This window comes from Acartia tonsa, chromosome 3 (genome assembly GCF_053477335.1).
Source record: "Acartia tonsa isolate MP-2025a chromosome 3, ASM5347733v1, whole genome shotgun sequence".
In the NCBI taxonomy this organism is placed as follows: domain Eukaryota; kingdom Metazoa; phylum Arthropoda; class Copepoda; order Calanoida; family Acartiidae; genus Acartia; species Acartia tonsa.
The window spans coordinates 54,161,319-54,175,089 of NC_137262.1; the positions used below are offsets into that span (position 1 = coordinate 54,161,319).

General features: G+C 35.8%; 2 protein-coding genes across 3 annotated transcripts in view; one reads left to right on the top strand and one right to left on the bottom strand.

Annotated features, from left to right (window-relative positions):
- The first annotated feature begins 557 nt into the window (after positions 1-557).
- Positions 558-13,771, top strand: part of LOC145314940 (uncharacterized) — a 42,835-nt gene continuing 29,621 nt past the window's right edge. The window contains exon 1 of the mRNA XM_080155016.1: positions 558-694. Coding sequence (XP_080011142.1) covers positions 617-694 — 78 coding nt within the window. The 5' untranslated portion in view covers positions 558-616. The remainder of the gene's footprint in view (positions 695-13,771) is intronic.
- On the bottom strand, positions 4,752-7,828 carry LOC145314584 (uncharacterized). Of its 2 annotated transcripts, none has more exons than XM_080154563.1 (2): positions 5,343-7,828; positions 4,752-4,862 (listed from the first exon to the last, which is right to left on the bottom strand). In XM_080154563.1, exon 1 carries the CDS (start codon positions 7,302-7,304, stop codon positions 5,343-5,345), a length of 1,962 nt encoding a protein of 653 aa, XP_080010689.1. In that variant the 5' UTR covers positions 7,305-7,828; the 3' UTR covers positions 4,752-4,862. The 2 variants fall into 2 exon arrangements, with proteins under 2 accessions (XP_080010689.1, XP_080010690.1); XM_080154564.1 differs by lacking the exon at positions 4,752-4,862 and having other exon boundaries at positions 5,343-6,995; positions 7,083-7,828.

The following is a 13,771-nucleotide window of genomic DNA, read 5'->3' on the forward strand; positions in this document are numbered from 1 at the left end:
TTTTTGTATATTTTTAAGTAAATTAAAAACATTTTCTTTTATGCGATTCCATTCTTTGATCAACTTATATTATACATATCATTATTATTTTATTTGATTAAAGTATTGAAAAGTTGCTGCACTACTTGAAAATGATTTATGGAGAAACAAAAAATCAATTCTAAACAACTTGTATTCAATGATTTGTATTTTATGCTTGGAATGCTTTTTGAATATTAAAACGGTTATTACAAGCATTATGGAGATTTAAACAATGCATTATAATTTTAGTAGCGAAGCTACTCTATAATTCTATATTTAAGTCTGTTTGTCCTCCCCTGGGGCATGTTGAAGGTTAAAATCAATGATTGTCTACATTATAATCCATTATTTGGCTTTTCTATTTATTCCGTTCAATTTGTTTCCGTCGCTACTAATGACTGTTTTTGTTTTTGTTCTTGTTTTATAGGTCATTTAAGTTCATTTGAAAAATATAAATTCATAAATGTTGTATGTAAAATTTAAAAATCTATAATTTAATGTTTTCATATGAAACAACTTTTTAACCGGAAAGGACTATGAGTACTTCTCTGCGCCCCGCCAATCCCCGCCTGCCCCGCCGGTCAAAGCAAACAGGATGTTCGGTGACAGCGTCCAGAGCTCTCCGGTCAACACGTTGTCGCGCTCAGCTGGCTCTTTGTCATCCTTGTATCAGGTAAAAGATTGATAAATAGGAAGATAGAAAGATAAATTGAAAAGATGGATTGATTGATAGATAAAATAAAAAGGATATATAGATAGACAGATATAGATAAATAGAGAGAGAGATAGGGGACAATGGGCTGTTCATTACACAAGTCCCTAAAGTCTTATGATAACGTTTTCTTATTCAATGGCTGTTTTAAATTGAACTTTGATTTGTTGATTTTTTTAGTTGAGTATCTAAACGTTTAACTACTAATTGTAATCTACAGAAGTGGTAATTTTGTATTATCAATTGGGATTTATCGGCCATTGTCTTCTCCCTCTAAATCTCTGTAGATAAATATACAAAATGAAGATATGAACATAACAATTAGAAAACAAATTGCGAGCCTACCTGATAACCTCGGGTGAGGTGGTGATCTTCCTGGGCTGCACAGCCAACTTGTTGATCACCAAGGCCAGACTCTAGGTCCGTCACCTCATACCTCATCTTCTCCACCTTCCCCGCTCTCTCTCTCTCTCTCTCTCCTCCTCTCTCAATAGAGCTTACAGTATATACAGTATTTACCTAAAATAAGTGTGTATATATATTTACATTATGGTTGCTACTACTTATTCAAAGTAGCTAAATCTTTTGGTTTTCTTGAAGAATTTTACTAAATCCCTCAGATTGAGTTCCCAAAAGTGTTTAGCTAATATAATGTTATTACCGAAGATGTTTACTCTTATTTGATTGTATTTGGGACAATCTCCTAAGATGTGTTCAATAGATTCAATGGGGTCATTGCAATGTTCACATGCTTTTGTGTCAGCAAACCCCATTTCTTTAAGGTGTTTGTTAACACATGCATGTCCTGTTAGAATTTGAGTTATGTACATGACATCTCTTCTTGTCCAATTTTGGATAAAATTCCAGGCTTTATTACGTATGCTGGGTAGCATCATTTTTGTCTGCCTGCAGTCTGATTTTTTCTTCCTGATTCGCCATTTTTTCTGATGTTCTCTGAGTCCCCATTCCTTAATGGTAGAATTAATGTACGTTAGCGACACAGGTAAGTATGGTTCTGGCCTGGTCCTATGGCTGTCGCCTCCATAGGAACCTAGCTTGGCAAGTCTGTCCGCCACCTCGTTGCCAAGGTGGCCGACATGACTTGGTATCCAGTTTACATTAACAATATTATCTTTGCTAAGAATATTAAGAGCTTTCTTTGCATTAAGAACACTCTTGTTTACCACTGTGAAATTACTTACTGCCATAATGGCGGCCTGACTGTCAACAAAAAAGTTGATAGTGTTGTCCGAAATATTGAGTTGAATAAGTTTTGCCGCGGCTTGTTCCAGTGCTGATAATTCAGCTTGGAAAACAGTGGCGAGCTTACCTAGATGATCAAAGTTTTGTGCCTTGATATCTGTTGTGCCTTTACAAATGTAACCATAACCGCTACCTGCTCCTGTTTTGGAACCATCGGTGAATACATTTATTGTATTTGGGGTTCTGGGTTTCATATGAACTTTAATACTTTCCATTTCTGTCCTGGATTTAATGATGGTGTTAAAATCACAGGTCTCCCTCTCTTTAAGAAGAAGTTTGTCCGTTGGCATTGAAATATCTTGTATTTCTTTGCTTAATTCAGTTACAATAACTGAATGATTATACTTACTATGGGTTTCTCCAGGTTTATGTTTCCAGTTTCCATTCCTTACTAACCTGATGTAGCTTTTTAGGGCCACTTCTTTGAGATGAATCTCAATGGGTCTGATGTCTAGGATGGTCTCCATTGATTCTGACCCTGTGGTGCACATTGCACTAAGGGTGAGGCGGCAACCTTGTCTTTGAACTTTTTCAAGTTTACAAAACTTACTTTTTTCTATGGCAACCTTTAGCCATACAACACTTGCATAGGATAATATAGGCCTAATAAGGCTGATATAAATCCATCTACATACCTTAGGTTTAAGTCCCCAATTTCTGCCAATGGTTGACCTGCACATGGCCAGAGTCTTGGTGGCCTTGTTTGTGATGTTCTCAACGTGTTTACACCAGGTCAGTTTACTGTCTAGGGTGACACCTAAATACTTAAAATGTTGTACCACCTCTATTTGTTCACCTTGTAAAAACAATATGGGGTTTCTGTACTTTCTTTTCAGTGTGAAAACCATTACCTTGGTTTTTTGGCCACTGAAACTGAGGCCGCTGTCTGTGGCCCATTTTTCTAAAATTTTTATGTCTTGCCTGAGTCTGCACTCTATGGTGCTCATGTCAATACCTGATATGATATCCACAATATCATCTGCAAAACAGTTTATAAGACTGGGATGTACCTGTGGGAACCTGTCCAGAAGGTCATCTGGCTCCAGGTTCCAGAAAATGATACTTAAAATACCTCCTTGGGGAGTGCCTCTAGTTGGTACCTTCATTACTGTTTCACCATTTAAGGTTGCAAAACATTCTCTGTGTACTAACATGTATTCAGACCAGCGTACTATACCTGGATCAATACCTTTCCTTTCCATGTTTTTGAGAATACTCTCAATACTTGCCTTTGAAAAAGCAGCGTCTATGTCTAGAAATAGAGCAACTGCAAATTCTTTTTTCTCCAAGGCCTTTTCAACCTTATGAACTAGAGAGTGCAAAGCATCCTCTGTACCTTTACCTTCCTGGTATGAGAAAAGATTCTGGTGAAGCTTGTTGTACTTGAAGGTTGTCTTGTTAAGGTGCCAGAAAATTATACGTTCTAGACCCTTTAACAAGAAGGATGTAAGACTGATGGGTCTGACCGACTTGGGATCACTGAAATCTACTTTACCTGGTTTACTAATAAAGACAATTTTTACCTTTAGCCATGCCTTTGGGATAATTCCCGTCTGGAGGCTTTTTCTGTAGATACTAACTACCTTTTGTACTACTAGCGGCTACGCCCCTAGAGGCCTCTAGTGGCACTTTAAATGTTTTTGTTTGTTAAATTTAATTTTTTATGTACGATACCACCTTATTTGACGTTGAAGTCTCCCCTAAGGGGGGGATTTTTTTTATTTTTGGGGGGGTTAGGGGTGTCCCACCCCTCAAGAAAATATCTTAAAACCACCACAGGACCAGTAGGTATATTCCCTGAAGAGTAGAGCTCATTCGGTTCAGTGGTTACCGAGATCTTAAGCTTCAGACGGACAGACAGACGGACAGACGGACAGACAGACATCGTTCTACTTTGTATTATAGATAGTGTCTATACCTTGCTGTAGCATGGCTGGGTAAATCCCGTCTGGCCCACAACTTTTATATGGTTTGAAGGATTTAAAAGCTGCTTTTACCGATTGGGTATTTATTACCTTGTTGACATCTAGATTACTTGGTTCATATGTTCTTGGAATATGATCTATATTTACCTCACTGTCTGGAAAATGAGTGTCCAGTAACAGTTTTAGAGTTTCCTCAGGTGTCTCTGTATATGATCCATCTGGTTTTTTATATGTACCCAACATTTGTTTTTTACCTTGTTTTAATGTTTTCTGTAGTCTAGCTGCAGAGGTCAGATCTTCTAATTCTGTGCAGAATTTTTGCCAACCCTCCTCCTTTGCCTTCCTAATTTTGTACTTATAATCCCTTTTGAAGGAATTATGTTCCTCCTGGTTTTCTGGTGTTTTATACCTGTTACACTTTATCCTAGTAGAATGGACCTTTTTTTGGAGTATAGTAAGGTCTTTGTTCCACCAGGGTGGCTTTTTATTTTTTTTGAATTTAAGTAACTTACTACTACTTAAATAAGACTTAATTATGGCTTCTTCAAGCTCTGTGGCCATTGTATCAATGTCCTCGCTACCTGAGTCCTGAAAATTTTCCTTTAATTCATTTTTAAAAGTTGACCAATTGGTTTTTTTAATATTTCTGTAGGTATCATCTGAGTTATCTGCATGTTCAAGAATGAAGTCAAACTCTATTCTGTTGTGATCAGAGAGAGTGACGTCATTGCTGACATGCCAGTTTTCAATGTTATCCACAATATTATTACTACATAAGGTTATATCTATAACCTGTTCCCTTCTAATATCATTAAAAGTTGGTTTATTACCTTTATTTACAATATGAAGTTGTGTCCCCAGGATCCAGTCCAAGAGGGCTGTCCCCCGGGGGTTGTTGTCTGAGGAGCCCCAGACCTGGTTCCAGCTGTTAGCATCTGATCCTATAATGATACCCCAACCCTTAGCCCTACAATGATCCACCAACTTAATTAGTGAGTCACTGGGGGGCGGGGATGGACTATCATATGGTAAATAGACAGAGCAATAAATGTTAATATTATTGTTTTGTTTGATCCCTATTGTTACCATATCCTCATTTGAGAATTGGTTGATAAGCCAGGCATCAATATTTTTACTTACAACGATACAAGCCCGGAGTTTGCTGTTATTAGTACCAACAAAGAGTTTTAAGTCCTTTGAAAAGCCTTGGACCTTAAAATTTCTTGCATTAAAATAAGGCTCCTGTATGAGAGAAATGGAGCCGGAATATTTAATTTGCGATTTACCAGTGTTGTAATTTCTATGTAAAAATTGGTCATGTGTAGTCATAGCCGTCACACAGTGATGGAGATTTAACTGTGAGATTTTTATGGCTACACCTGATCTATTCCTACCCAGATTATTGAAGATCAAATTCTTACCTATTCACCATTATCCATGGCAGATTCCTCTTGGGTTCCTGCCTGTTCCTGGTTTGTGTTTTCCAGTATTTCTCTGGCCTTTCCAATCTCATCCATTCCAACTACGTCCTCCATGTCATCCTGCAGCTTAGTATCAGCCAGGAGATCCTCTAGGCTAGTAGTGCCTTCTAAGACCTTTACTCCCATTTGTCTCATGGCCTTCTCAATGCCACCACCCACAGCTTTAACCTGTGAGAAGAGAGCAACGGAGACCAGGTTCCCCTCCTTTATGAGGTCCTTGATCATGAACTCGTCCAGTTCCAAGGTTATAGAGAAATGACCTTTCCAATTTACCTCCTTCTTTTTATTGAGAAGTCCGTGGCACACTCTGATGTGTGTATCCCTTTTATGGCCATCCTCAAAGTCCTCGACTATGTAGTCTAGATGAGGATTTAAGGCTCTGATGAGGGCAACAAATTCCTCCCTTTGTCTCCAGAGGCATTCCTTTATACCCTTTATCAGAAAGTATCTGTAGGGCCTGCAGCCTGGACCAAAGACTTTATATTGGTAGTCGGTTCTGCCCTCCGGTATACCTGCCTTAGGGATGCAATCCATAATCCAATTTACGTAGTTTTCGTTTTTTAGGGTGTACCAAACACCTCCCATGGAACGTCCTCTATCCACCAAGTCTCTAACTATATTAAAGTCAGGTTTTTCTTTGGCTGCTATGTATGTGTTGGTCATATACAGCTCAAGATGGTTAAAGTCTACCTGGTCTAAGTCAGAGTTTGATCTTGTTGACCGAATCTCAATTTTCATGCCTTTTTTTAGGGCATTTGAGAAGGAGGAGGTGTTATCCAGCTTAACCTTTTTTGGCTTTTCTCCTTGCCTTTCTCCATCCTCTCCACCTTTCCTTGCCAGATTTTTTCTCCTTTCCTGAATGTTTACAGAATTAGATTTTTGCATGTTTGTACTATCAGAGTCTGGCTTGGTTGGAGGATTTTGTCTGCTACTTTTGCCCTTTTCCTTTTCACCCTTGCTTCCCTTTCCAGTAGCAGATTGCCATTCCCCAACGTAGTCATTCTCATTAGTATCATTTACTTCATGAAGTTTGGCTTTGGTGGATTCAATGGTATCACTTCCAAAGCTTTTGTTCAATGCTGCCCTGGTTTCTTGGGCAGCACCAAGTTCTTCTTGAGTGAAGCCATTGAAGCCACCGCCGCCACTTTCATCCATACTAGTTGCAAAGTTAGCTAGGTACTTGGAATGACTGTCTGATGAAGAATCTGAGCCAGAACCGGATTCTGGCTCAAATTCCCCAGCAACAGTTCTGTCCTGCAGTTTCGCTTTTGATTTCTTCAACAATTCTAGGTACTTGGCATTTGAAAAACCTTTTTTTATCTCACTAGCCAGGGGCAAGGGAGGATACCCTTCCCCCTGGATAGATAGATTGCTCGAGGTGGGCGACTTTTCAGTCAAGGCCTCCTCTTTGTACTCGGCATTGGCTGACGCCTCCGCTTGGGGTGTACTACTGGACAGAGGCAACACTCCCTTTACCTTGCTCCCCTTTTCAGGGGTAGCACCAGTTCCGGTTGTGTCTCCCCTGACCAATGGTACAAAGGTTTTGTTTGTACCTTGAAGTCTTGGAGAAGATCTCAAGCTTTCTTGCAGATCCTTAAAATTTTTCAGTTTAGAGAGACTTTCATTTTCATTCTTATATTTTGATAACAGAGGACTTTTGCAATTACTAAAAGTTCCTACCTTTCTTGCAGTATGAATCCTCTTTTTTCTTGGGGTTTCAACGGACTTCGTCGCTTGCTGGGTGGGGGCTGCCAAAGTCGTCACAGGCCCCCCTGCCCCGTCAGTAACTGTCAGAACGGCGTTATTGCCGTCCTTCAGATTGGCTACGCTGCCGGCACCACGGCCAATCTGGGTCCCTGTGTTCCGATCACAGGTAGGTTGAACATTATTTGTGCTTGACATATCTGAAATGGGTTGGGTTTAATGCCTGTTAGACCTAAAGATATGATTTCGACACTAAGAAAATCATATGTTGTCTGCGGGAGAAGCTTTAATTTTTTTTGGGTGGTCTGGTTAAGTGTGGAGGTAATATATCTTTAGTTTTTATTTAATTTTATTTCACCGAAAGTATAAAAGAAAAGAAGAATAAGGGAAAAGTTTTTTTGCAGCAGTTCTCCATGCGGGAAAAATGAAAGTGTAAAAAGTAAACAAGAGTCAGCTGTGTATATTTTACTTTCAGTGAAAAGACGACATTTGGTTCAGGGGGGGGGGGGAGATAAAACCTAGGATTTTCAGTACTAAAAATTTTGCCGTATCTTATAGCTAAAGAATACAAAGGAATCAAATATTTGAAAATGAGTCAATTGTATTCTTATTCTTGCATTGTAGATCCGTTGTCCGGGAAAGACCACTAGGAGGTAAAATAGCACCTAGTGAATAAAAAAGATAAGTGAAAAGGATCAGATATATTTTCTACACACCTACTTCCCCCCTAAATTGCGAGCCTAACTTGCAAAACTAAAATTAGAGTATTTTCAACACCAAAATGACCTAAAACAAGGATAGCAACATCCATAAAAACAACCTCTTATTAAAATCAATAAAATTGAACAACATTTATAAGTCTAAACATTAATGATTCTGCTTGGTTGTCCTAGGAATCAACATTTGAAATATCATATTATATGAATAAATCTAACAAATCAAAATTGGGTGTTAGAAAAGTAATAATAGTAAATTTTTATATGAGCTATCCGTTAATGACGAACGGACGGACACATCCTTTATACATATAACAACCTTACTCTTAAAAACATTATGGACACAAAAATTATAACATTTTCATTTCCCAACCCCATTTTTATGCCCCATTTGTTTTTGCCTAAAAGGTGATAAATCAATTTTTACGATGTTAAACAGGCGTTCTGAGGTGTATGTTTAAAATATTCTACTAATTTTAAAAGTCATATCTTGTTTAGAAACCTAGTTTTCATACGTTTTGGGAAAGTAATCTGAATATGTATTTAAAATCTCAAAAATTGACCGCTTTAGTTAAATATAATATCTTCATTAAGATCCTACTATTAATATTCTATTCAAAAGCTATTTAAAAATGTAATAAAATCTTAATGGCTTACTTAAAAGCCTATAAATATGTTAATTTTTAGCAAAAATACAGGAAAATCTGAATTAACTGGCCTTTTTATATCTATCTATTCTGTTTTATAACTGTGAGTGAAATAAGCAGAGATTTTTAATGTATAAAACAAAGTTTGGGTATAGTCCCTTTCGTGACAACGCCTCTTAAGGGGCGTTTCGTCGTATTGCCACAGTAGCTTTTGATTATTTTAGGTTAGGTTAGATTAATGCCTCGCAGGGTCAGAGCCCTTCATAGGAGCTAGAAATAGGAGAAAATCTACTGTAAAATACGACGAAACAGGCGAATTCATAAAAGGGACTATACCCCAAATTTTTAAAAATAAGAATCCAGATTAACAAATCGAACAACATTATCCACATTAACTTAATCTAAAATTGTTTCAGCTATTGGCTACAGCTTACTGTGCCCTAGTTAGCCATAGCAAATATTTCCTGTTCTGATATTCTGAATCCATATCTCTGCACTGGCTAGCTATAGCAAATATGGAGGGTGATATAATGGCTATTATCCTTACCTATTTGTCTGCCCTGGAAACCCAAAATAATTATAATCTGCTAACAACGCTTCTTAAAGGGTCTTAGAACTTAAACAAGGATAACAATATCCATTAGTAGTAAAAAACAGCTTTATTAAATTCAGATGAATGGACATAGTACTTGTATAAAAGTTTCGCTTACCGATATGATTCTCCTATTTAATTGAAGCTTATATGGGCAAAGGGAAGGCTTTTAAACTATTTAAGGGAGAGGGTACCTGAGAAATGACCCGCTAAAAGGAGATTTAATTTATATTAGAGTATAGATGCAATACTTTTAAACGAATTGAGAAGTTTTGCTAATATAAAAAGTAAACTGAAAAATCAAAAAAATCCTTAATTAGACTTCTTACTTTAGAATAACAATAGAGTAGTAAAAGAGTTAGGAAATTTAATTATTTAGGAGAATCAGAAACTTACAACCCCATTTTAGAATCATTTGATGCCTATGAAAATAAAAATAAATAAAATTAAATATCTCAAAAGAATGTCTCCAAGAAAAAAGGCTTCAATTCTAAATAACTCTAATGCTCCAAGTGGATAATTAAGAAATTTAGTAAAATTCTTCTATGCCCCGAAGAAAATATGATAACTTATACCAACACAAATAATAAAATAAAAAGGATAATTGGACCATCTTAAGCTTTTCTATGGTTAGGTTTGTACGTCAGTATTTTATGTATCTATAGTATTTAATCCTATAAAACAAAGTAATAAGCTTTTTTTTGTCTGTAGCGAAAGATGTCGCTAACCGCTGAACCGATATGGTTCTTCTTTACAGTGAAGCCTCTTATAGGCTCTGAGATGGTTTTAGGCTATTTGATTTTTTAAAAATAAGTCTGGGTAGGGTTTTAGGCTATTTTTCTTCCCTTCGAATATTGAGCCCCTAGATGCTAGGGGCGCAGCTGTTGATATACCAATATTTTTATAAGTAGTGAGGTTTTTTATGTTGTCTATAACTTAAGATTTCTATGAGTAATAAACCGATTGAGCCATTTTGTGGTAGCTTCACATAAGATATGTTAAGATGTTATTTATTTATTCAAAAAGCTTCGCCTTTTTTGTCGTTGTCATTTTTGTTGTTTTAGAAAGAAAGATAATTTTAGAGCTTAGCTTTTTTTAACAAATTGATTAGAAATTGGCTTTTGTGGATACGAGTTTTTACTTAATTAAAAAAAAGGGATACTGATAGTAATAATAATAATTTTAATAATAATAATAATTTTAGTGTTTAGCTTTTTTTTAACAAATTGATTAGAAATTGACTTTTGTGGATATGTGTTTTTAGTTAATTAAAAAAAGGATACTTAGAATATAATGATTATTACTTTTTTCAGTCAATTATAGTTAAGAAAATAATTAAATTACATGTATGTTTAATGTTTATTAGTTTTTTAACGATAAAAAATATTAGTTATTGTAAATCAATTATTGGCTTCACCCATAGACTTAAAACCCAAGAAAGGTCAAAAGGGATAATACAATGGCTAATAAATTGATTTACATCCCCAATGATGTCACACAAAAATACTCCTTTTGTATAATACAATTAGTTAATGAAAGACACTCAATTTAATAAACCAACCAATTAAAATTTGTTAAAAGCCCCCAAAGTTTTAAATCCACCAAATAAGAAAACATTATCACAAAACTTTGGGGACTAGTGCAATAAACAACCCAATGTCCCCTCTCTTCCTGGTGCAAATACTACGGACGGACGGATTGGTCCTAAGTGTGTGGACATAGGCGTCCAAGGGGGGGGGGGTAATGGGCCATTTGGCACCCCCAAACGATTTTGGGGGTGCCGTAGGCACCCCCAAATTTTGTGAACAATACCCCCCCCCCAAAAAAAAATTACCCCTACCTTGGGGGTGCCTTAGGCACCCCCAACGATTTTGGGGGGGGTATTTACCCCCCCCAAACGATTTTGGGGGGGTAAATACTCCCCCCAAAATAGAAAATCTTTAACAAAAAAAATTTTTGCGCGCTTCGCGCGCATTTTTAATACTAAATTTTTTATAAAATTTAAATTACCCCCCCCAAAAATTTTACCCCGGGGGTAAATTTTGGGGGGGGGTAAACAAATTTTACCTCTGCCAACAGATGTCAGGGGGGGTAATTACCCCCCCCAAGCAAATTTTACCCCCGGGGTAAAAATTTTGGGGGGGGTAAAAAAAAATTGCGGCGCGTTTCGCGCGCCATTTTACCCCCCCCAAAACCAAATTACCCCCCCCTTAAAAAAATTTTACCCCCCCCCAAAAAAAAAAGCTTGGACGCCCCTGTGTGTGGAAGCTTCGCTTCAAATAATATGATATTAAAGTTCCTAAATTTTGTATAAAAATGACAAAAATAATTGTTACTTTCTCCATCTTTTTAGTTTGAGAAAATATATTTTGAAATACATGAGAATTTTTAGGTCCCTTCGAAACTGCAAAAAAAATAATGCGCAAAGCAATATAAATCCGCCAGTAAAAAGGGGCATGAAATAACATGAAAACTAATTGCCAAGTAGAATGTGTCTAAAGTAGAAGTTATGCAACATTTTATAAGAAATTGTTAACGGCTAGGACAAATATTTAGCTAACCAAAAATTTTGGTAGAACCAAAAAAATATTAAATATTTTAATCCTTCATTTTTTTCCTATTATAATTAAGTTCTCATAATAAAATTGTTGCCATCAAAATCTATTTTTATACGAGACACGGACAGACATACGGAAAAAAATGAATTGAAGAAGGGGGCAAACAAAGCTTTAAGTGCAAAATAAAAGTTTATGGGCAAAAAGTTAATCTATAAGTTCATTTAAATGAATGTGATCATTTACATCTTTAATTATCAATGGTCAGAATTGACAGACTATCATACAAGTGTTGTAAATAATACCATGTATGATAAGTATGTTAATCTTTCCTAAAGCAAGCATTAAACATTACTACCCGAAACGTATACCTACCTATTCTACTCATGAATTTTTGTTCTGATTATTTTTCACTGTTTTTGAATTTGCTTTACTCTCTATGCGTGTGAGAATAACTATGTTCTAAAACATATTTTTAACGCGAAGCCTTTCTATGATTGGGGTCTGTACGACTACGTCCGATTTTGTAAACTTTTAGATTGATATCATGTTTTGATACTCTACATGTTCATGTTTGTTTGTTCTTCTGTTTGATGGATATTGTCATCCTTGTTTACAGATAAAAATATGAAGCAAATAAATTGATAAAAACAAGGATAACGTTTTTAAAAGCGAAGCTTTTCTATAATTAGGGTAGGTCCGTCCGTCCGTACGTCCGTACGTCCGTCCGTACGTCCGTAACGGATAGCTTTTTCCGTTAATTTAGGCATGTTAGAATTGTCCTATCGATTTCAAATTTTGCATGGTGGTTCCTTTAGTAGTTAGGTACGATTTAGAAAGCGTAGCAACTCTATAATCATTACCAAAATGTCCGTACGTCCATTTTAAACATGTTGATTTTTTTACTTTTTTAACAACAAATTTTTATGTGATCAAATCATCGGATTTATCTGATTTTTTGTATATTGATTCCTGGGACAACAAAGTATAATGTAATAAGCGAAGCAACTCTATAATCAAGCCCTAAAAATGTAAGTATGTCCATAAAAATTATACTGTATCAAGCAGTTTACAACAAATTTACTTACAATTTTGCTTTGACATACATTTATATTATGATAATTAAGTTCTAACACTATACAAGTGTTAATGTCCGTTTGTCCTACTGTTTCAGTGCTTCGCTTTTATGGATGTTGTCATCCTTGTTCATATAAGTATGAACAAAGATTGATAAATAACAGGGACAATAATGCCCATTATTAACGAAGCTTGGATGATTTTATATTCATTTATAGAATCTTCTTTTCTTTTTCTTCTCGCTTTTCTATCTCTTTCTTTCTTCTGTTTCTTCCTCTCTCTCTCTCTCTCTCTCTCACTTTCTTTCTCTCTCTCTTGCTCTCTCTCTCTTCTCTCTCTCTCTCTCTCTCTCTCTCTCTCTCTCTCTCTCTCTCTCTCTCTCTCTCTCTCTCTCTCTCTCTCTTTCTTTCTCTCTCTATCTATCTATCTCTCCCTTTCTCTCCCTCTCTCTATCTCTCTTTTTCTCTCTTTTTCTCTCTTTTTCTCTCTCTCTCTCTCTCTCTCTCTCTCTCTCTCTCTCTCTCTCTCTCTCTCTCTCTCTCTTTATATCTCTTTTCCTATCCTACTATTTTATTTACTCCCCTTACCGCTATCTTTTATGAAAATTAAATTAAATTAAAATATATATGAGAACGTACAGTATAAAAATAAGAAAGTAAAAAGAATCATAATAAATTACAAAACATTATCTTAAAATAAAACATCTGCAAACTATAAGGATAAAGATATGTATTAAAAAAAAATATTTTAATAGAGTGCTAAGTTTTTTATAAAGATTGTATAAAAAAACAAGGATAACAACATCCATGAATGTACGGACTTTCTAATTATAGAGTTGCCACGGTTCCTATACCTGAATACCTGACTAATATAGAAATAAACATGCAAAGTTTGAAATCGACAATTGTATCATTTCTAAATGAATGAAAAGAGCTAACCGTTACGGAAGGACCTACCCTAATTATATAAAAGTATCTCTTTTAAAAATTCTAATGAATTTTTATGTTTAGAAGGGGTTTTAAAACTAATATTTAAATAAAGAAAATATATTTTTTATGAGGTTATGGAAAAATTATTT

What these genes read in the sequence shown, in the direction of transcription:
- LOC145314584 (XM_080154563.1), bottom strand. Translation starts at nt 7,304, where the DNA reads ATGTCAAGCACAAATAATGTTCAACCTACCTGTGATCGGAACACAGGG.